The sequence below is a fragment of the Lycium barbarum genome, chromosome 3, assembly GCF_019175385.1.
Source record: "Lycium barbarum isolate Lr01 chromosome 3, ASM1917538v2, whole genome shotgun sequence".
NCBI classification, from domain to species: Eukaryota; Viridiplantae; Streptophyta; class Magnoliopsida; order Solanales; family Solanaceae; genus Lycium; species Lycium barbarum.
Genome location: NC_083339.1, coordinates 144,919,518 through 144,935,992, shown reverse-complemented (window position 1 = coordinate 144,935,992; position 16,475 = coordinate 144,919,518). Strand labels below are relative to the sequence as shown.

At 35.5% G+C, this 16,475-nt stretch overlaps 1 protein-coding gene across 1 annotated transcript; it reads right to left on the bottom strand.

Moving 5' to 3' along the window:
• Positions 1-3,916: 3,916 nt before the first annotated feature.
• LOC132633322 (boron transporter 4-like) lies at positions 3,917-9,613 on the bottom strand. The gene is made up of 14 exons (XM_060349648.1): positions 9,515-9,613; positions 8,562-8,670; positions 8,380-8,462; positions 8,089-8,281; positions 7,858-7,996; positions 7,478-7,643; positions 7,236-7,402; positions 6,986-7,159; positions 6,803-6,898; positions 6,587-6,703; positions 6,047-6,360; positions 5,133-5,412; positions 4,838-4,975; positions 3,917-4,563 (listed from the first exon to the last, which is right to left on the bottom strand). The coding sequence occupies exons 2-14, from the start codon at positions 8,666-8,668 to the stop codon at positions 4,528-4,530; spliced, it is 2,010 nt and encodes a 669-aa protein (XP_060205631.1). The 5' UTR covers positions 8,669-8,670; positions 9,515-9,613; the 3' UTR covers positions 3,917-4,527.
• Positions 9,614-16,475: the final 6,862 nt, after the last annotated feature.

Genomic DNA, 16,475 nt, shown 5'->3' with positions numbered 1-16,475 from the left:
TATTGCTAATTAACAAGCCATAAAAGAAAATAACCATAATCTAAAAATACTAAGTCATGCTAAAATAAGTATTAATTATATGACAAAGAAAAAAAACTTAAGTTATGTATTTTTACTCTCTAAATCAATTATGCAAAACTAAAGAATAGATATCCAACATTATTGTCATTTCTAGTGGTAAATTGAATTTCTTTTGTTAAGATTAGTGTTGAGTTGGTTTTGGTTTGGACTTTATTTGAGTTACTAACATCTATAGGATATAAAACTTATTGACATTCAAAATTCTAAGTTCAAGCTAGAATAATATGATAATAGATAAAAAATTACAAAAAAATTTAAGAAATATTTATAAATTACTTTGCAAATAAATATTTTTATGTATAAAATATTTTAAAAATTGAATACATGTAATGTCGGGTTGGTTTGGTTCGGTTTGACTTTTTTTAGTTAAAACCAAACCAAACCAATTATGGTCGGATTTTTTTTTCCAACACCAAACCAAGTCAAACCAAACCACTAGTCGGGTTTTTTTCTCGATTTGACTCGGTTTATCGGTTTGGTGCGGTTTGTAGGGTTTACTTTGTACACCCCTACTTCTTGTACTAACGGGCTTGCGTTTAGTGGTGGGTTTAAGGGGATCAATTAATATTAGTTTTTCAAAAATTATATTGTATAATAGGTCAACTTTTTAATGTATATATATATCATATGTTGAATCATTTTAAAAGGTGAAATATTTTGACTTCTTTTAGTGAAATTCTGGCTCCACCACTGTATGCATTCTCTTTTTTGATTAATTTTTCTTTTCTCGGTCTGACGATGAGAATTAAGGAAATGGTCTCCTATATCTACTTACAACCCTTTGAATAAAATTATATAACCATACAGAAATCTCATAAACGTTATTTACATATCTTCTACAAAAAGAAATCATACAACTAAAATAACTTTTACATTACACTGTAAATCTATTTTTCCAAAAGAACTTGATGCATATAACAAACGGATGCAAAGAAATTCAAGATGGCAGCCTACCTTAAGCACATGGTTCGTGGCAGGATAATATTTGTTTTGGTTCATTAATTAGGAAAGTAGTTGCCAAGATCTCAAGCAGATGATGACGCAAATATCCTCGTAGATATACTGTATAATAATGACTTTAAAACACAAAACTGATCATACTATTAATCCTTTTTATATGGCAGAGGTGGGATTGCAGTGGCAGTCTAATTCACATTCTACTTGGGTAACAGAAATTTAATTTCACCAAAGTTTTTCTTTTATTTTTGTCTTCCCATCATTCACGGTTTTATCCTCAATTTTAAAAATTAAATAATTGTACATAATGTACGTGTCAACCAGAGAACAAAGTAAGGAAAGTGGAATGATGAATAAGAGAAATCGGGAATAGAAGACATTATATATTTCTTTCCAACGTAGGAGATATTATATTCAAGATCTGATACTGAGACAAGCCATGTGCAGCCTCCGGATTGAATTTTGAGAAATATTTGAAGCGTATCTCCATTTTCATGTTACTCTTTAAATCTTGTTCCTATTTATTCAGTTGGCCAAAATGTCACCTTTAAAAATAGTTAGATAAATACCTTTTGCTTTTTTTTTTATTCGCAGACAAATTGATCATGAATTTTAATGAAAGAAACATAATCACTAAGAATTGTTATAATTGTCTCTAATTTATTTGGGATTGAGGAGTAATTGTTGTGTTCCCGCATCAGGGGTGATAAATTTTTGGGTCTCCTTATGGGGTGTTACACAATTTTTACCTCGCATAAGCTAATTACTTTTTGTGTTGAGTTAGGTTCAAGGTTCATATCTTTTCATGCTATTAGAGTCAGATCCATCCAATTCATGATTTACTCGATATTGATTCTGATCTTTTGTTATTCACATTCCAAATTATGTCTAGCCCTACGCATTGGAGGCTTGTTGAGGTCTTACATATGTGGTTGATAGGTTATTTGGTTTCCTTATACAATCTTGAACAATCCTTATAACTTAACTTTTAGAATTGAGTTAGGTCCAATTTTTTTTTTTTTTTAATCAGTAGTTGTTATTGTTTTTTCACAAACAAATTTAACTTATATTGAATGAAAAAATTCAAGGAGTGACTTCAAAAATAGGCCATTTATGCAACTCCGAATTATTATGGGAGAACAACCTTCCCCGGCACCCAGCGCCCCTACATCCGAGATTCTTAAAACATGATTAGCATCCAAGTGATTCCAAGCCTTTTTATTTAATTCTCCGATGTCTTCTCCTTAAGCTTGGCACTTTGTTTGCGGTGGGCAATTATACATGTGCAATTGATAATTAGACAAAGGAGTAAGGCGGCTCCATGCAACGTGTATAATGTAAGCAATTTTCCATCTTTAGTATGGTAAAACTTAGGAGTGTGTCATGTAGGGCATTTTGCAAGAAATTCATAGATCAATCGTTGTTCTGTTTTGTCATTTGTGTACTCAAACAAAGAAGCACCCTTAAATTCGGACAATGTTGAAGTCAAGGCGCAGGAAACCCGTAACTACACGGACTAAAGAAGGTTGCCTCAAGGCTCTATGCGCGTCAAAAAGGCAAAGGGCTTAAGAGGTAAATTCAGCTCTGGAAAATTTTTCTGACATTATAGAGCCTGTTTGGATGGGCTTATGCCTATAAGCTGCAAACAGTTTATAAGCTAAAAAAAAATAAGTTGGGGTAGTCTAACTTATTTTTTTTTTGGCTTATAAGCTGTTTTCAGCTTATAAGCTGCTTTAAATAAGCTAAGTCAAATGGGCCCAATTATTTTTTTGAGCTTATTTTAAGCACAAAATGACTTTAAGCTGGCTAGCCAAACACTCAAAAAAGTTGAAAACAGCTTATAAGCAACTTTATAAGCCAATCCAAACAGGCTCATAATTGATTGAGGTTAAAACTTCGTAAAAATGACTTGCTTTGAGTAACTTTTCTTCAGAATCGTCTTCAAATACATAGTTTAAAAACAAGAGTGTTATAAGGTAATTCATCCATTCTAATTTATGCAAAATTACTACTTAAATATATTTCCTTTATAGAACAATTTCTTATTAAATGACGGTTTAAAAAACTATTTAACAAGTACTTTTGACCCTCCAGAAACTTTGTCAAACGGGCTATTCTTCAAGTCCGCCATGTGATCATATCCGGGCAATTTGCAGGATTGCCCTTCACTGGGGTGGTCTTTAAGTTTTGTCCCTCAAATTGGTGGTATTTAATTTTTGCCCTCTGCCTTTGCGAAATTCTGCCTTAAGACAGAATTTGGGCCTTAAGGCAGAATTTGCAAAACTGTTCATGCAAAAATTTGAGAGGGAAAAATTAAAGACCACCCCAAATGAAGGACAATCTGCGCAAAAAAAAAATCATATCCTATGCTCTGAGTTGACCCAAACTCCATCTTCGTTAGCAATTGAATTAGTACTTGGGCTTTTACGGGGTGTGGGAACTGGGAAGGGCAATTCGCACGAATTACCCTACCTTGGGGTGGTCTTTAATTTTGTCCCTCAAATTGTTGATCTTTAATTTTTGCCTCTCGGCACTTGAAGTAACAAAAAGTGGCCGAAATCACCTTTGATATTGAAAAAACAGAAAAAGATATTCGGATCTACGACTCAATTTCGCAAGGCAAAGTTTCATTAAGTTATCTGGCATAACTTCACTTCTACAGAACTTATGCCGGACAAGGCAAAGTTTTTATAAACTTATGTCGAGTGAATTAATTACTACACAACTTATGCCGGATAACTTCATTTCTACAGAACTATGCCGGCCAAGGCATAATTTATACGTAACTTTGCCCGACAAGGCCTAGGCGAATAAGGATACTTTAGCCCACAAATTTTCATCAAAATGAGAAATAGGGACAAATATTAAAAACCAGTGATTTGAGGGACAAAAATTAAAGGCCAGTCCGTATGAAGAGAAATCCGCGCAAAAACTGAACTGGGAAGGAAGTAATCGAAAAGCGGGCCAATATATGATGTTTTGAGAGAACAGGGCCCAGATTTCCCTTTAAGTTTGGGTTCTGCGAAAGCCCAAAAAAGTCCAGGCCTCCCAATCATGCAACCAAAACATACTGTCAACTGCAACACTAAGTTTGTAGTAGAATCTCAAAAACATGTTGGTATATAAAACGTTTACAAAGAGAACCATAGATCAGATCAGGAAACAACAAATGCAAACTTTGAAATCTAGGCAATAATGTTTTCTGTTTGGGCCACAAGATGTAACACAAAGTTCATCTCTTGCTAGATCTATAATCTATTACATTATACACTGTACATCTATGGGCACATACTACTAGTGATATATATACCACCCCAAACATAACAAAATTCTCTAGAATCTAGAACAACAGATATCTTCACATCTTTTTGCTCCTAATTTCCATTTGCTCCATAGTAGATGTGCAAGATTCAGTACCTGTTTCATCACTATATATTCACATTGTGACTTGTCCCTAATTTATATACCATAAAAAGTGATCCAACTCCTTTACTCTGATTCTATACTGTCCGCAGTTGGATAAACCTGCAAAATTTATGTAAATGTCATATTCACAATCATATTTTAAAATTACAGTTAAGACTTCTCTATATATAACAACATCGTTTGCCTGTATACTTTGGTTGCTATAGCGAAATATTGTTACAGAAAACATATAATATAACGTAACATGAAAAATCAGTTCAAAGAAACACTTGGTTTGTTGTTATAGAGAATGACTGTTGTAGAGAGGTCTGACTGTAGTTAGATTTCACTGACTTTATGTTGAGTTATGTTGTGATATTTATTTTCAAGGTACCTGTGGGCGCTTATCTTCGCTGAAGCTGACAGTCCTCACTTTCAACTCTCCTCTGCTGGTTGTAAGTTCATCCAAAATCTCAGCATCACATATCTCTGTTATGCCTTCGTCAGTGCCAGGAATTATTACCTCACTTTCCTAATAACAGCAAGTATTTTGACGGTTCATAAGCTGATAGATCTTGTTAAGACATTCAACAACAACATACCCAGTGAAATCCCACAATGTGAGGTCTGGGAGATCTTGTTAAGACATTAAAATCCAAAATTTAGCAGAATTGACACTTTTGAATTACCCTGAAAGAGAAGCTAAGCGCACGTTGTGGAGCGCCAGCAATTTCCTCATACTCAGCTGCATCGAGCTCTTGCAAATGACGAGGGTGGAACAACTTGGGAAGCAAATGTTGCCTTATGCTTATGAGGAGAAAGAATGGCAAGGGGAATAGAATGCCAGCTATGGGAATCCATGTGACTCCAAAGATCACAAGTAAATATACCAATTGGAAAACTGTGAAGATTGCGATGCATCTGAATGGTACTGATTCCATGAAAGATGCATGAAACACTGCAAGGATCCTGCCATCATGATCACTCAGGTTAGTTGAGTAAGTCACATAATTTGTCATATTTTAAAAAATGGAGAGTGTGTTTTTATTTGTGATCAAAAGTTGTAACAGCCTATGAATCGCGTTTGAACTCAAAAGGAGGTTCATTGTCAAACTTTTCCTAGGCAAAATCCCTGGAAGGGAAAGCTAAGGTTACAAAAAGCAACTTCAGGAATTCAACTGTCAAGGCACCTTTTGGTTAAAGCTCTAGCGGACGAAACCGTGAGGCCCCAAATGTTTGGTCCAGCGAATGATTATGCTTGGTTGTTGGGTTTGAGGCCATTACAACAATTTCCTTTTTACTTTGAAAGTACTGTAGTTAAAAAGAATAACTTTTTTTATCCGTGGTGTCTGGGCAGACAACTCGACTAATTCCACGGGATACCTGCTACCTCCGACCGACATAGGTACCAGGTTACTCTGTCCATCAAGGCCTGGACAAATGAGAAGAAATTACCTAGTGGTTTTGGCCTCCATTGGGATTTGAACCTGAGACCTCAAGGTTCTCAACCTATACCACTAGGCAACTCCCTTGGGTGCAAAAGAACAAGACTTGATAAATTTAGTTAATTACTTCAATGATCGTACACCACAAATGAACTCACTTAAATCTCCTGCCAGGGGTGATGAAGAGAAGCAAGATTCTTTCCCATAGTTGATTTCCTGGCAAGCTGTCAATAGCCATGTAGGCGAAATATCCCCAAAGAACTGAGGTTGGTATCTTCTTTGTTATTGGCATAGCACCTACTGATGTTGCCACTAGAAGGGACTGCAATAGATTGCTCACTCTTTGTTCATTGACTCGAACGGGCAAGTAAGCATCAATATGCTTCTCAGGATCGAATATGCCATTTGCATTTTCAATTTCACGTTTCATTATTGCCTCTTTCAAGTGTTTCAACTCTTTAGCTACTTCATTCTGCAATAGGTGAGAAACATTGATGCTATAAAGCTCGAACTTAGTGAAACATTGATGCTATAAAGCTCAAACTTAGTCTAACTACTACTAGTATTGGAAACTAGTAGTATTTGAAAAGTGAACATGATCAAGAATTTGATCAATTGGCTCATAGTTAGGCTTATCTAACTAAAACACAATAGTTCAATTTTGAAAATGCTAAAACAAACTGAGTAGATAAACTTACAACAGGTGAACTATCGATCTCTATGAATGCAGCTTGCATGTTGCCATAGATTTCGGAGTTGCTAGCTTTTCGTTTGATACTCTCCTTCGCACTTTCAACCATCTTCTTTCGGATAAGCTAGTTTAGGAGTACATCAGTGTTTAAAATTCAATGTAGCAGCACTAGAGGCAACATAGTAAGTATCATAACAATCAGAGACAAGTTAATTATATTTACCTGTTTCTTAAGAACAGCCAAACTTTTAGTATGCATAGGGGACTGTGGCAGGACACCATTTGAAGGAGGCAATCCAATCAAACCACATAGCAAAGTCTGTGGCGCGAAGTATCAACCCTTGTCATTAATCTTGATTATTGAAACATCGATATATACAAGTAGAAAGGTAGAAAAAATCGATACCATAAATCCCAAGAGCAAGATATCATAATGATAAGAAGAAGGATTCTTTAAGTTGAACTCTTTTTGTTGTGCCATCTGCGAAGCAACACTGTGGTCAAAGAAATATAGTCCGGCTATCATCACAGCTGGTATTATGGCAGCAAATATGTATGCTGGAGGAACCTTCCCCATGTCCTGCAGTTGTTGTTATGTAAGTTTAACATTTCTCATTGACTAATCGAAGAAGGAACCTTTGAACAGTTTTTCAGACCTTAATTACAGTCCAGTGATATAAAGATGCAGATTCCCAAGGAAGGGGACTATAGAGCGTTCTAGGAACTCCGGATGGAACTTCACTTGGCACGATAAATGAGAGTACTGACCACATGAGAACCATTAAAGGAACTCCATAATCAGCGATGAAGCTTCTAATCCAGCCTGATTTAATTAGAGACATGTTACTTTGATGAAGTGACAACATATTGATACTATTCAAATGTTTGGAGTACTAACCTGTGCCGTACCACCATGACCTTGCTTTTCTGCTCTTTAAGGCTGTGCAGAGAAGGCCAAAGGTGAATATGATTCCAAGTAGCCCATTTATGTAAAGCCAATGGAATTGATATATCTCTGAACTTGTATCCTCGGCTTTAGGGATGCTAAACTCGCTCACTATTCCCTACAAAGTCAAAATACAAATGCTTTCTGATATACATATTGTATACACAAAATATACATATGTACATATGATGTACATACACAAAATATACATAAATATACATAAAGTATACAGATAGGTTTTGTATTTTGGCTAGCGCCTGTATACAGTTTCGGCGGACGGGCAAAAAATGAAAAAAGCCCTAAAAAATTTCCTGTTTCTGCAGTTAGAGTACCTTAATTGCCTCTTGAATGAAAAGCACCGCGATAAGCATGCCAAAAGTCTCCCCAGCAATCCTTGTAAATTTACTGATAATAGAGCAGGCATTGAATATGGCTAGAAGAAATAACACAAGAGCTATCCAGACACAAACCCTGCAAAAATTACATCATAGATATGAGAAATCATGAGATATTGTCTATCAAAAAACAACCTTACATGAAAATTGAACATAATTCTAACATACCATCCAGTCCAAGCTAAGTAAAGGGTCTGTCCCAAATCTTCTCTTCCTTTAGCGAACTTGTACAAGTAACTGTACATAATAATAGTAGGTTCTGCAACTCCTAGTATCATAAGAGGTTGCCCACCGAGTATAGAGTGAATGATACCACAAATTGCTGTAGAAGCTAAAGTTTCCACAGTACTCAGGCTCCCATCTAAAATGCAAATAGTTTATTGGAAAACTAATGATCAGAAACGCGTTTGATTGCCTTTGGAAAATTGCTCTCGTCAAAAATTTGAAATGTAAAAGAACCTGTAGCTCTGCTCAATTGTTCTCCAAAAGCAATCACTGGAAGAGCAGATGCAAAAAACATGTAGGTAGTTGGAGCCAATATCCTGGCATACAGAAGTAGCAGTTAGATTAGAATCAAGAAACATATATAAATTAATCATTTACAAAAAACTGTTTAAAAACAACTAGAGAAAAATAATTACCCTATTCCGGATCTAATTCCAGCAATCCAATCCTGCTTGTAGCAAGATACTCGTCCTCGAATATCCTCTGCAATGCCTTTGAATGGAGTTCCAAAACGACACTTCATCTCTGGTGAACCACAAAAAATATAACGGAAAAATAAGTATTCATCAATCAAAATACAGAAAACATAGAATTTTAAAATTGTTACATACTAGTAGTGTTAGTGTTACTTTATCATGGGATTTCTTGACAGTATACATGGCATGTAATGTATCACTTACTAAATTCTAGTTCTGTATATGAATCAAAGATAGAACATGCATTAATATTTGTTATTTCTGTCCAAAATTTAAATTTGATGCATTCGACCTTTATGCTCGAGCCAAATTTAAGTTCGATTGGTTCAGCATTTATGTTCTTACCACTATTAAGTCCATATTTCGTGGAAAATATGTGCCTAGAAAAGGAAAATAGCAGAACAAGAAGAATAAATTCCAGTTCTATACAGGATTCAAATACACTTGACACAACATGCATTCATCTTTTGTTCAAAGATTAAGGGTGTATTTAATATGGAGTTTTACAATTTTCCCATGTTTGGTTAGTAAAAAATTTTAGGAAAATATTTTCTCTAGGAAAACAGATTATTTTAAAATAAGGAAAATGACTTTCGTGAAACCAGAGAAAACAAGTTTAACAAGTGGCATTCTACGCTAATTGTCTCCCTAGCCTCCAACACATCCTGCCCCCACTCACAAAACCCCCCCACTACACTTCCCCCACACCTTACCTCCCATGCCCATCCCCGTTGTTTTTGCCTAGATTATATACAAATACAACAAATGCTTTTTGGACAATATTTTCCACTTACGTACCAAATACAAAAAAAAATCACTTATTTTTTGTATCAAACACACCCCTAAGTGGACGAAATGATGAGTTGAAGCCATATGAAAGAACCGTTAGTTACCTGATATTTGTTTCACTTTACCAGGAAAAAGGCTTGAAATTATGAAGGGGAAGTTTTTCAAGAGACTTCTGTTTGTTACTCAAACAAAGGTTCTCAGTGGCTTATAAGTAGTATTTTGCTCGTTTAGAGAACTAAGCTACTTATAGGAATAGACAGGAACTATTACTGGCTAGTAGGACCTTAAAACACCTTACCAAATCTTGTACTCTTGTGCCTGAGCTTATTTGGAACAGAAAATCTCTGAGACTCTGCATCAATTGGCTAGCTGGCCACGTCTCTGAGAAGAAGACAATTAAATTAGTTTAAACAAAAATAATATATTTTTTTCAACTAAAATAAAAATAATGCTATAGTGGTATAGAACTCAAAGGTCAGACGTGACGATCTGAGCTAATTATTTTAAGTTTTCTCACAGATTAAGATTATGTTATGTATTTTCTTTAATCTAATGCAATTGTTTGATAAAATTTGTAGGAAAAAATTTCACTGCCTAAGGACAGAAAATCTGCATAATCATGGTCATTGCATAACAAGCATAAGGCATTGTTAATTAATGCGTGGAACCTTGTCGCAAATCAAACAAAGTGAGGGCTTTGGGTAGTCCACAAGCTCTGTCTATAGCTTTTGCCCACCCATACATGTATTAAGAAATTCACTAATATGTTAGCTAGGGTGTAGCAATGAAGTCTACATATAAGGTGTAGATATACTCGGCGTGACGTCTTCTGGCAAAACTGTGTGAGCTTGGTCGAAAGCGAATAATATCGCACAATATTAAGGGTATCTTTGAGCTAGCTTAGCCCAACAACTAGTATCCGAGCAATTGGTTCAGCGGAACGAGTATGGTAATAGCGGTGTGATGGTGGGAGCTCGATTTACTATCTTTACTATGCCAAAGGTAGCTTACAGATGAACGCGCATAAGAAGAAGCTAGTTATGGGCTTTGGTGATCATAAATGTTGATCATGTGGGCGACTCACAGTAAATCTCAAAAATTGACCCATGAATAGTGGTAATAGCTATGCCAGATGAAACTTAATTCGAGGGGTCCGTGAACACATTACAAAATCATACCCATTACATATATAAGGTATGTCTGTATAATGTTAACTGCATATGTTTAATTCCAAAATCATACTATGTATACTATTCTTACAACCTTTTAGCACCAGTCAATCTCGACTCATCACGACAGAACCACCCAGGATATTTGGAATTATAGATACTATTTTATTTAATAGTTTAACTTATTAAACAAAGACACCTTGATTTATCTATTATATTGCCTCTGTTTTAAGAATTATTGTCGGAACATATGATTGGGGTATAAATCTAGAGCCTTCTAAATGATGCAATTTACCATTTAATAATACGTAAATTCCTTGGTGACGAAGAAGATCTTTAGTTATATCACCATGGATGTATTCACTCATTTGTTTCTATTTTTTTGGTCGTGCATTCATTCATTTGTTATTTATGAGTTGTACTTACATAACATTTATTTGTAAGAACTTGTGACTAGCACAACCGAACATATATGCCAGATAATATATGTTCCTACCGGTTCTTTAAGACAAATATTTTTTGTACCAATACACATATTTTTATTATTTATTTTCTGGCTAGGAATGGAGTATACTAACTTTTACACCAACTTTTTCGCCTCCTTTACTTTTGACTATCACATACCATTGTCTTGAAAATAAATGGATTTAGATAAGACTAGAACAAGCTATACTGAATCCAAATGACTTGGACAAGAATAATTTAGTGAAAACGGAACTACTATTGAACAGCATTTAACTTTATCCATTGTAGATATAAATTAATGACCCAACAGTAGTACTTTATAACTGAAGTATATGTAAGAAAAAGTTGAGCAGCAATACTGATTGCCTTTCATATACGAATGCTTTGGTGTGCCGTCTATGAGAGTTATGCTTGATATGAAATTTTTATGAATGTGATTATGGCTTGCTTTTTAAACATTCATGGATTATGATTTCGAGATTCATGCATGCTCGCAGGAGGGATGCACCTTATGTGAAGTAATGTTACGGCTAATGGCTTCGGTGCTTAGCGAAAATGTAGTACTACTTTTTTTTATAAGAAGTAGATAAAAATAATGACACCACTTAAATAAACACTTGTCAATGCATTAGTTTTGGGGGTTAGGGTTTAGGATTGTGCGTCCTCTTTCCCTTCGGAAGGCTGACCGATTGAGCTCCATTGTTACCCCAATTTTGCCATTTTTGAATCATTAGGTATGACAGAGTCAATTTTTTTATTTTTTTTTGTAAGCTAAATGTATCGTGGGCTTGAGGCTTTCCATTGTCTGTGGTAGCCTTTTTTGCGTGATGGAATTGCTTCACTGATGTAATGCTATTACTCATTGAATATGATAAAATAGTGTGAATTAGTATATAAAAAAGTCAATTTCTATCATTTTTCAAAAGAATAATTGCATTTAGGGATCAAACTGGCAACCTTTATGGAGTATGAGGTAAAAGACAAGTAAAATAAACAATCGGCCAAAGGTAAGATTGAATTACAGTCATAATCTTAAAGCCTAACTATGAATTGAAGAAACAAGTCAATTGGTGAATTCTATCATTTATTCGTTAATAAATGGAAATTTTGTCGAGCAGAGATGTAGTAGTGCAATTGAACTGTGTTTTATTAATATGATCTATGCATTTTTTTCCCTTCAAATAAGATGTTGTTTCGCTTATTTTTTCTAGGAAGTGCTTATTTTAAAAAAGTGATGTGTTTGTCCAAGCTTTTGGACAATTCAAGTAAGATGATTGGCCAAGCTTTTTCTAATAAGTGCTTGTGAAAAATTTTACGTACGCCATTAATTTTCGCTTGTCATGATGCAATGCAACTAGGGACCATGACAGGCACTAAGTGAGACACTGAGACAGAGCCGATTGCGGTATCTTTCCATCTTCAATTTTCCAAAAGAGAAAGGAGAAAATGTTAGCGGCACATATTTTATCTGATCTACAACTTTTTTAGCCGGGGACTGTGCTATCACAAATTATGTAATCAAATTCCAAATATATAACTGAAGTATCAAGAGAATCAACTTGACTACTTGAGATGTTGAAGAACAACCCGTCAATTTCTCCATTGTTGCATCGATTAAGTCAAGAAAGAAAGAAGAAACGAAGAGGAGAAGAGAAGTACAAAAATATCCGACAAAGACTTCGGATTGTTCAAGAAGAGGTGAGATGAAAACCTTTATATTGCCCTCATATGAATGGAACACGTGGACAACATCTCAGCCCTCCAACACAGTTTTGATGGATTAAATATGAAGCGTTGGATCAAATATTACAGCTGGTACAACACTACAAGTGGCATCAAATAGAGGGACAAAATAGAAGTATCCAGAAATTGGTCACATGACCAGCACGTTTTCTTTGGCATCATTAGTCAGTTATAATTTGTTATAGGCTATACAATAAGAGTAGGACAAGTGTACAAAGTTGATATATTTTTCTTTTCACATTTCTTTTATTTTCTGATAGACATACTTGTATAAATACGGACAAGGCCAAATCAATAAAAGACACAGAAATTTCCTATCATCTTCTTCAATTTCTTTCATGGTATCAGAGCAGTGAAGGCTCGATCCATTTTAAAAATCAGATAGCTTTGTTGCTTCCTTTTCTGTGTTCAAAATGACTCAGGGAAACATCATCTCAGCAACCACGAGTGATGGAAATGCTGTCACTTTCAACTCAAACCACCTATATCATTTACACCCTTCAGATTCACAATCAACGCTGTCTTTGATGGAAGAGGTTTTCCAGGCTGGAGGAGATCAGTTCTGATTGCTCTTTCTGCAAAAAAAAAAAAATCTAGGATTCATTAATGGAACGTGTAAGGAACCAAGTCTAGAGTCAAATGAGCACTCACAGTGGAGCTGCTGCAATGACATGGTCATTGCTTGGCTTCTCAATTCATTGCCAAAAGAAATCAAAGACATTGTCATTTATTCCAAGACTGCAAAAGAACTCTAGGACTGTTTGCAGAACAGATTTGGAAAGTCAAATGGAGCTAAACTATATCATCTTCAAGAGGAGCTAAATGCTTTAGTGCAGGGAAATTCAGACATTTCAGGTTATTTTACTAACCTAAAAAAATTGTGGGATGAGCTAGACTCTGTAAATTGTGATGTAGTATGCACTTGTGATTGCACATGTCAAGGAAAAGAAAAACTTACTAAGTCTATGCAAGACCATAGACTTATTCAACTTTTAATGGGTTTAAATCTATTCACATGCTAGGGGGAACATACTGATGATAAATCCTTTGCCTAGTATGGACCATGCTTATTCTTTGTTGATCCAAGATGAAAGTCAAAGAGAAATATATGCTAATTCTCATGTATTCTCAGACTCTTCTTCCTTCATGGTAATTAATCAAGGAAGAAACAATCACAAACCTGGAAATCAAGTCTTTAAGAATGGAAATGCTTTTTCGAAATCTGGAAATTATCCTCAAAAATTTGGAAACCCCTATTCTCAGTCACACTATCCCCAAAAATTTGGAAGCTCCTATCCTTAATCGTACCCTCAAAAGTTTGGAAATTCTCAATCTAGAGAAAAGGGTAAGAAAGCCAAATTTAACCCCTAATGTGAGTTGCACCTACTGTTATAAAGTAGGACATGTCATCGATGATTTCCATAGGCTACATGGGTTTCCAGAAGATTTTGAATTCAACAAAGGCAAGAATCGTAATCCCATTAAAGGAAATGTTGCAGTTAGTTGTGATGGGTTGCAGGAACAGAGGGAACCACATCAGATTCAGGAGTCAAATAACAATTTTCAGTGTCTAAGTAGGGAACAGAAAGTAGAAGTTGGTCAAATGTTCAGACAAATGCAAATGGGACAACAAATGGCACAAACAGTATCTACACCTCCAGATACCAATGTCATAGCTGGTACAATTCTTAATTATTCAGGGATCTGTTTATCAATTTTCAATTCTAGCACCTGGGTCATTGATTCAGGTGCATCAGAACATATGTGCTTTGATTCTAGCTATTTTTCTTGTTTGACACTTCTTCATGTACCTTTAAGTATTAGCTTACCTAATTCTTATAAACTAATTGTTACTCATACAGGAAGTGTCCCCATTTTGCCAAATTTAACTCTAAAAAATGTTCTTCATGTCCCAACTTTCAAGTATAACTTACTTTCTGTCAATAGACTATGTCTACAAATACATTGCAATCTCTTATTCACTTCTTCTGCATGTATATTACAGGACCTTTTACTGAGGAGGGTAGAAGTTTTTGGTGATGTCAAAGAAGGATTGTACTTATTGCAGCCCTCAGTCTCTCAGTCTAGTTTCTCTTCTAAAGATGATGTAGTTTCTTTTCCACAAGGAAGTGATTCCAAGTTTATTTCAAATTCAGTTTTCTATCCTGTTTTTACTAGTGTTGTTCCTGATGTAAGCCTTTGGCATGTTAGATTTGGGCATTTGCCTCTACCAGTAATGAAACATTTCAGTTTTATCAATTCTACTTCTTTTTCTGATTCTGTGTGTGATATTTGCCCTAAAGCTAGACAAACTAGAACATCCTTTGCTACCAGCACAATAAAAACAAATGGAATTTTTTATCTAATTCACATTGACACCTGGGGACCTTTCAAACACTCAACTTACAATGGGTACAAGTATTTTCTTACTATAGTTGATGATTTTAGTAGGGGTACTTGGACATTTTTGCTCAGCACCAAATCTAATGCCTTTCCCATTTTAAAGTGTTTTTTTGCCATGGTAGAAAGACAATTTGACAAGAAAGTGAACTGCATCAGATCTGACAATGCACTAGAATTGGGATCAGGGACACAAGAAGGGGCTTATTTGACTGAACAAGGCATTTTGCACCAAAGAAGTTGTGTTGCTACTCCACAACAAAATGGAGTTGTGGAGAGAAAACATAGGCATCTTTTGGAAATTGCTAGGGGCTTATATTTTCAATCACAAGTTCCTATTTCTTACTGGGGAGAATGTATTCTTACAGCTACACATCTTATTAACATGCTACCTTCTAGTGTTTTAAAAGGGAAAACTCTTCATGAGATACTTTTTAAGAAATCCCCATCCTACCAATCCCTTCGATCATTTGGTTGCTTGTGTTATTCATCTACTTTTTCTCAGGGAAGAGGAAAATTTGACCCCCAGAGCTGTGAAGTGTGTATTCTTGGGTTATCCTCAACACCAAAAGGGTTACAAAGTTATGGACCTGGAAACTAAAAGGGTATTTGTTTCTAGGGATGTCCAATTTCATGAAACCACATTTCCCTTTGTTTTAACCCATTCTACACAACCCAATCTATTTCCTTCTGATTTTAACTCAATTTACTCAGATGATCCTTTTTCTCCATCCTGTGATAGAAATGAACACAGTCTTCCTAATCTTTCTGTCTCACCTACTTCAGCTCACTCTCCGGATAACTCACCTAGTGAAAATTCTCTATGTCCTACACCTACCTCCACTGATAACAATTCTCAACTCTTTCATACTCCTGCCTCCCCACCTAGGTGTCACGACCCGCCTAGGGGCCGTGACGAGTACTCGTGGCTAACCACCGAGCACCACTCGTTCTACTCTTCATTATACTCATATTACACTTCTTTAATATTCATATGCTCATAATCATAGGAAAACCCATTTTTCATTTGAGAACATAGATACTTTTATAGACATAAGCCTTTCGGCTATCAAAATAAATAAATATATATATATATATATACAGCAGTAACCTCGTGAGACCATATAACCCACAACTACGTATCACGAGCCTCTACTAGAGTGCTAGACATAGGGACGGGACAGGACCCCGTCGTGCCCAAAATATACATATTTGCACCAAAAGAATAGTCAAAGGCACCTCCGGAACAATGGAGTGCTCTCAATCAGCTACTAGTCCCTACGAGTCT

Excerpts from the sequence above, each read along its gene's own strand:
- LOC132633322 (XM_060349648.1), bottom strand. The coding sequence starts at position 8,668 with ATGAAGTGTCGTTTTGGAACTCCATTCAAAGGCATTGCAGAGGATATT. Across the intron at positions 8,463-8,561 it reads GGAATTAGATCCGGAATAGG|GATATTGGCTCCAACTACCT; the intron begins GTAATTATTTTT and ends TCTGTATGCCAG. Across the intron at positions 6,899-6,985 it reads TCTTGCTCTTGGGATTTATG|ACTTTGCTATGTGGTTTGAT; the intron begins GTATCGATTTTT and ends TTCGCGCCACAG.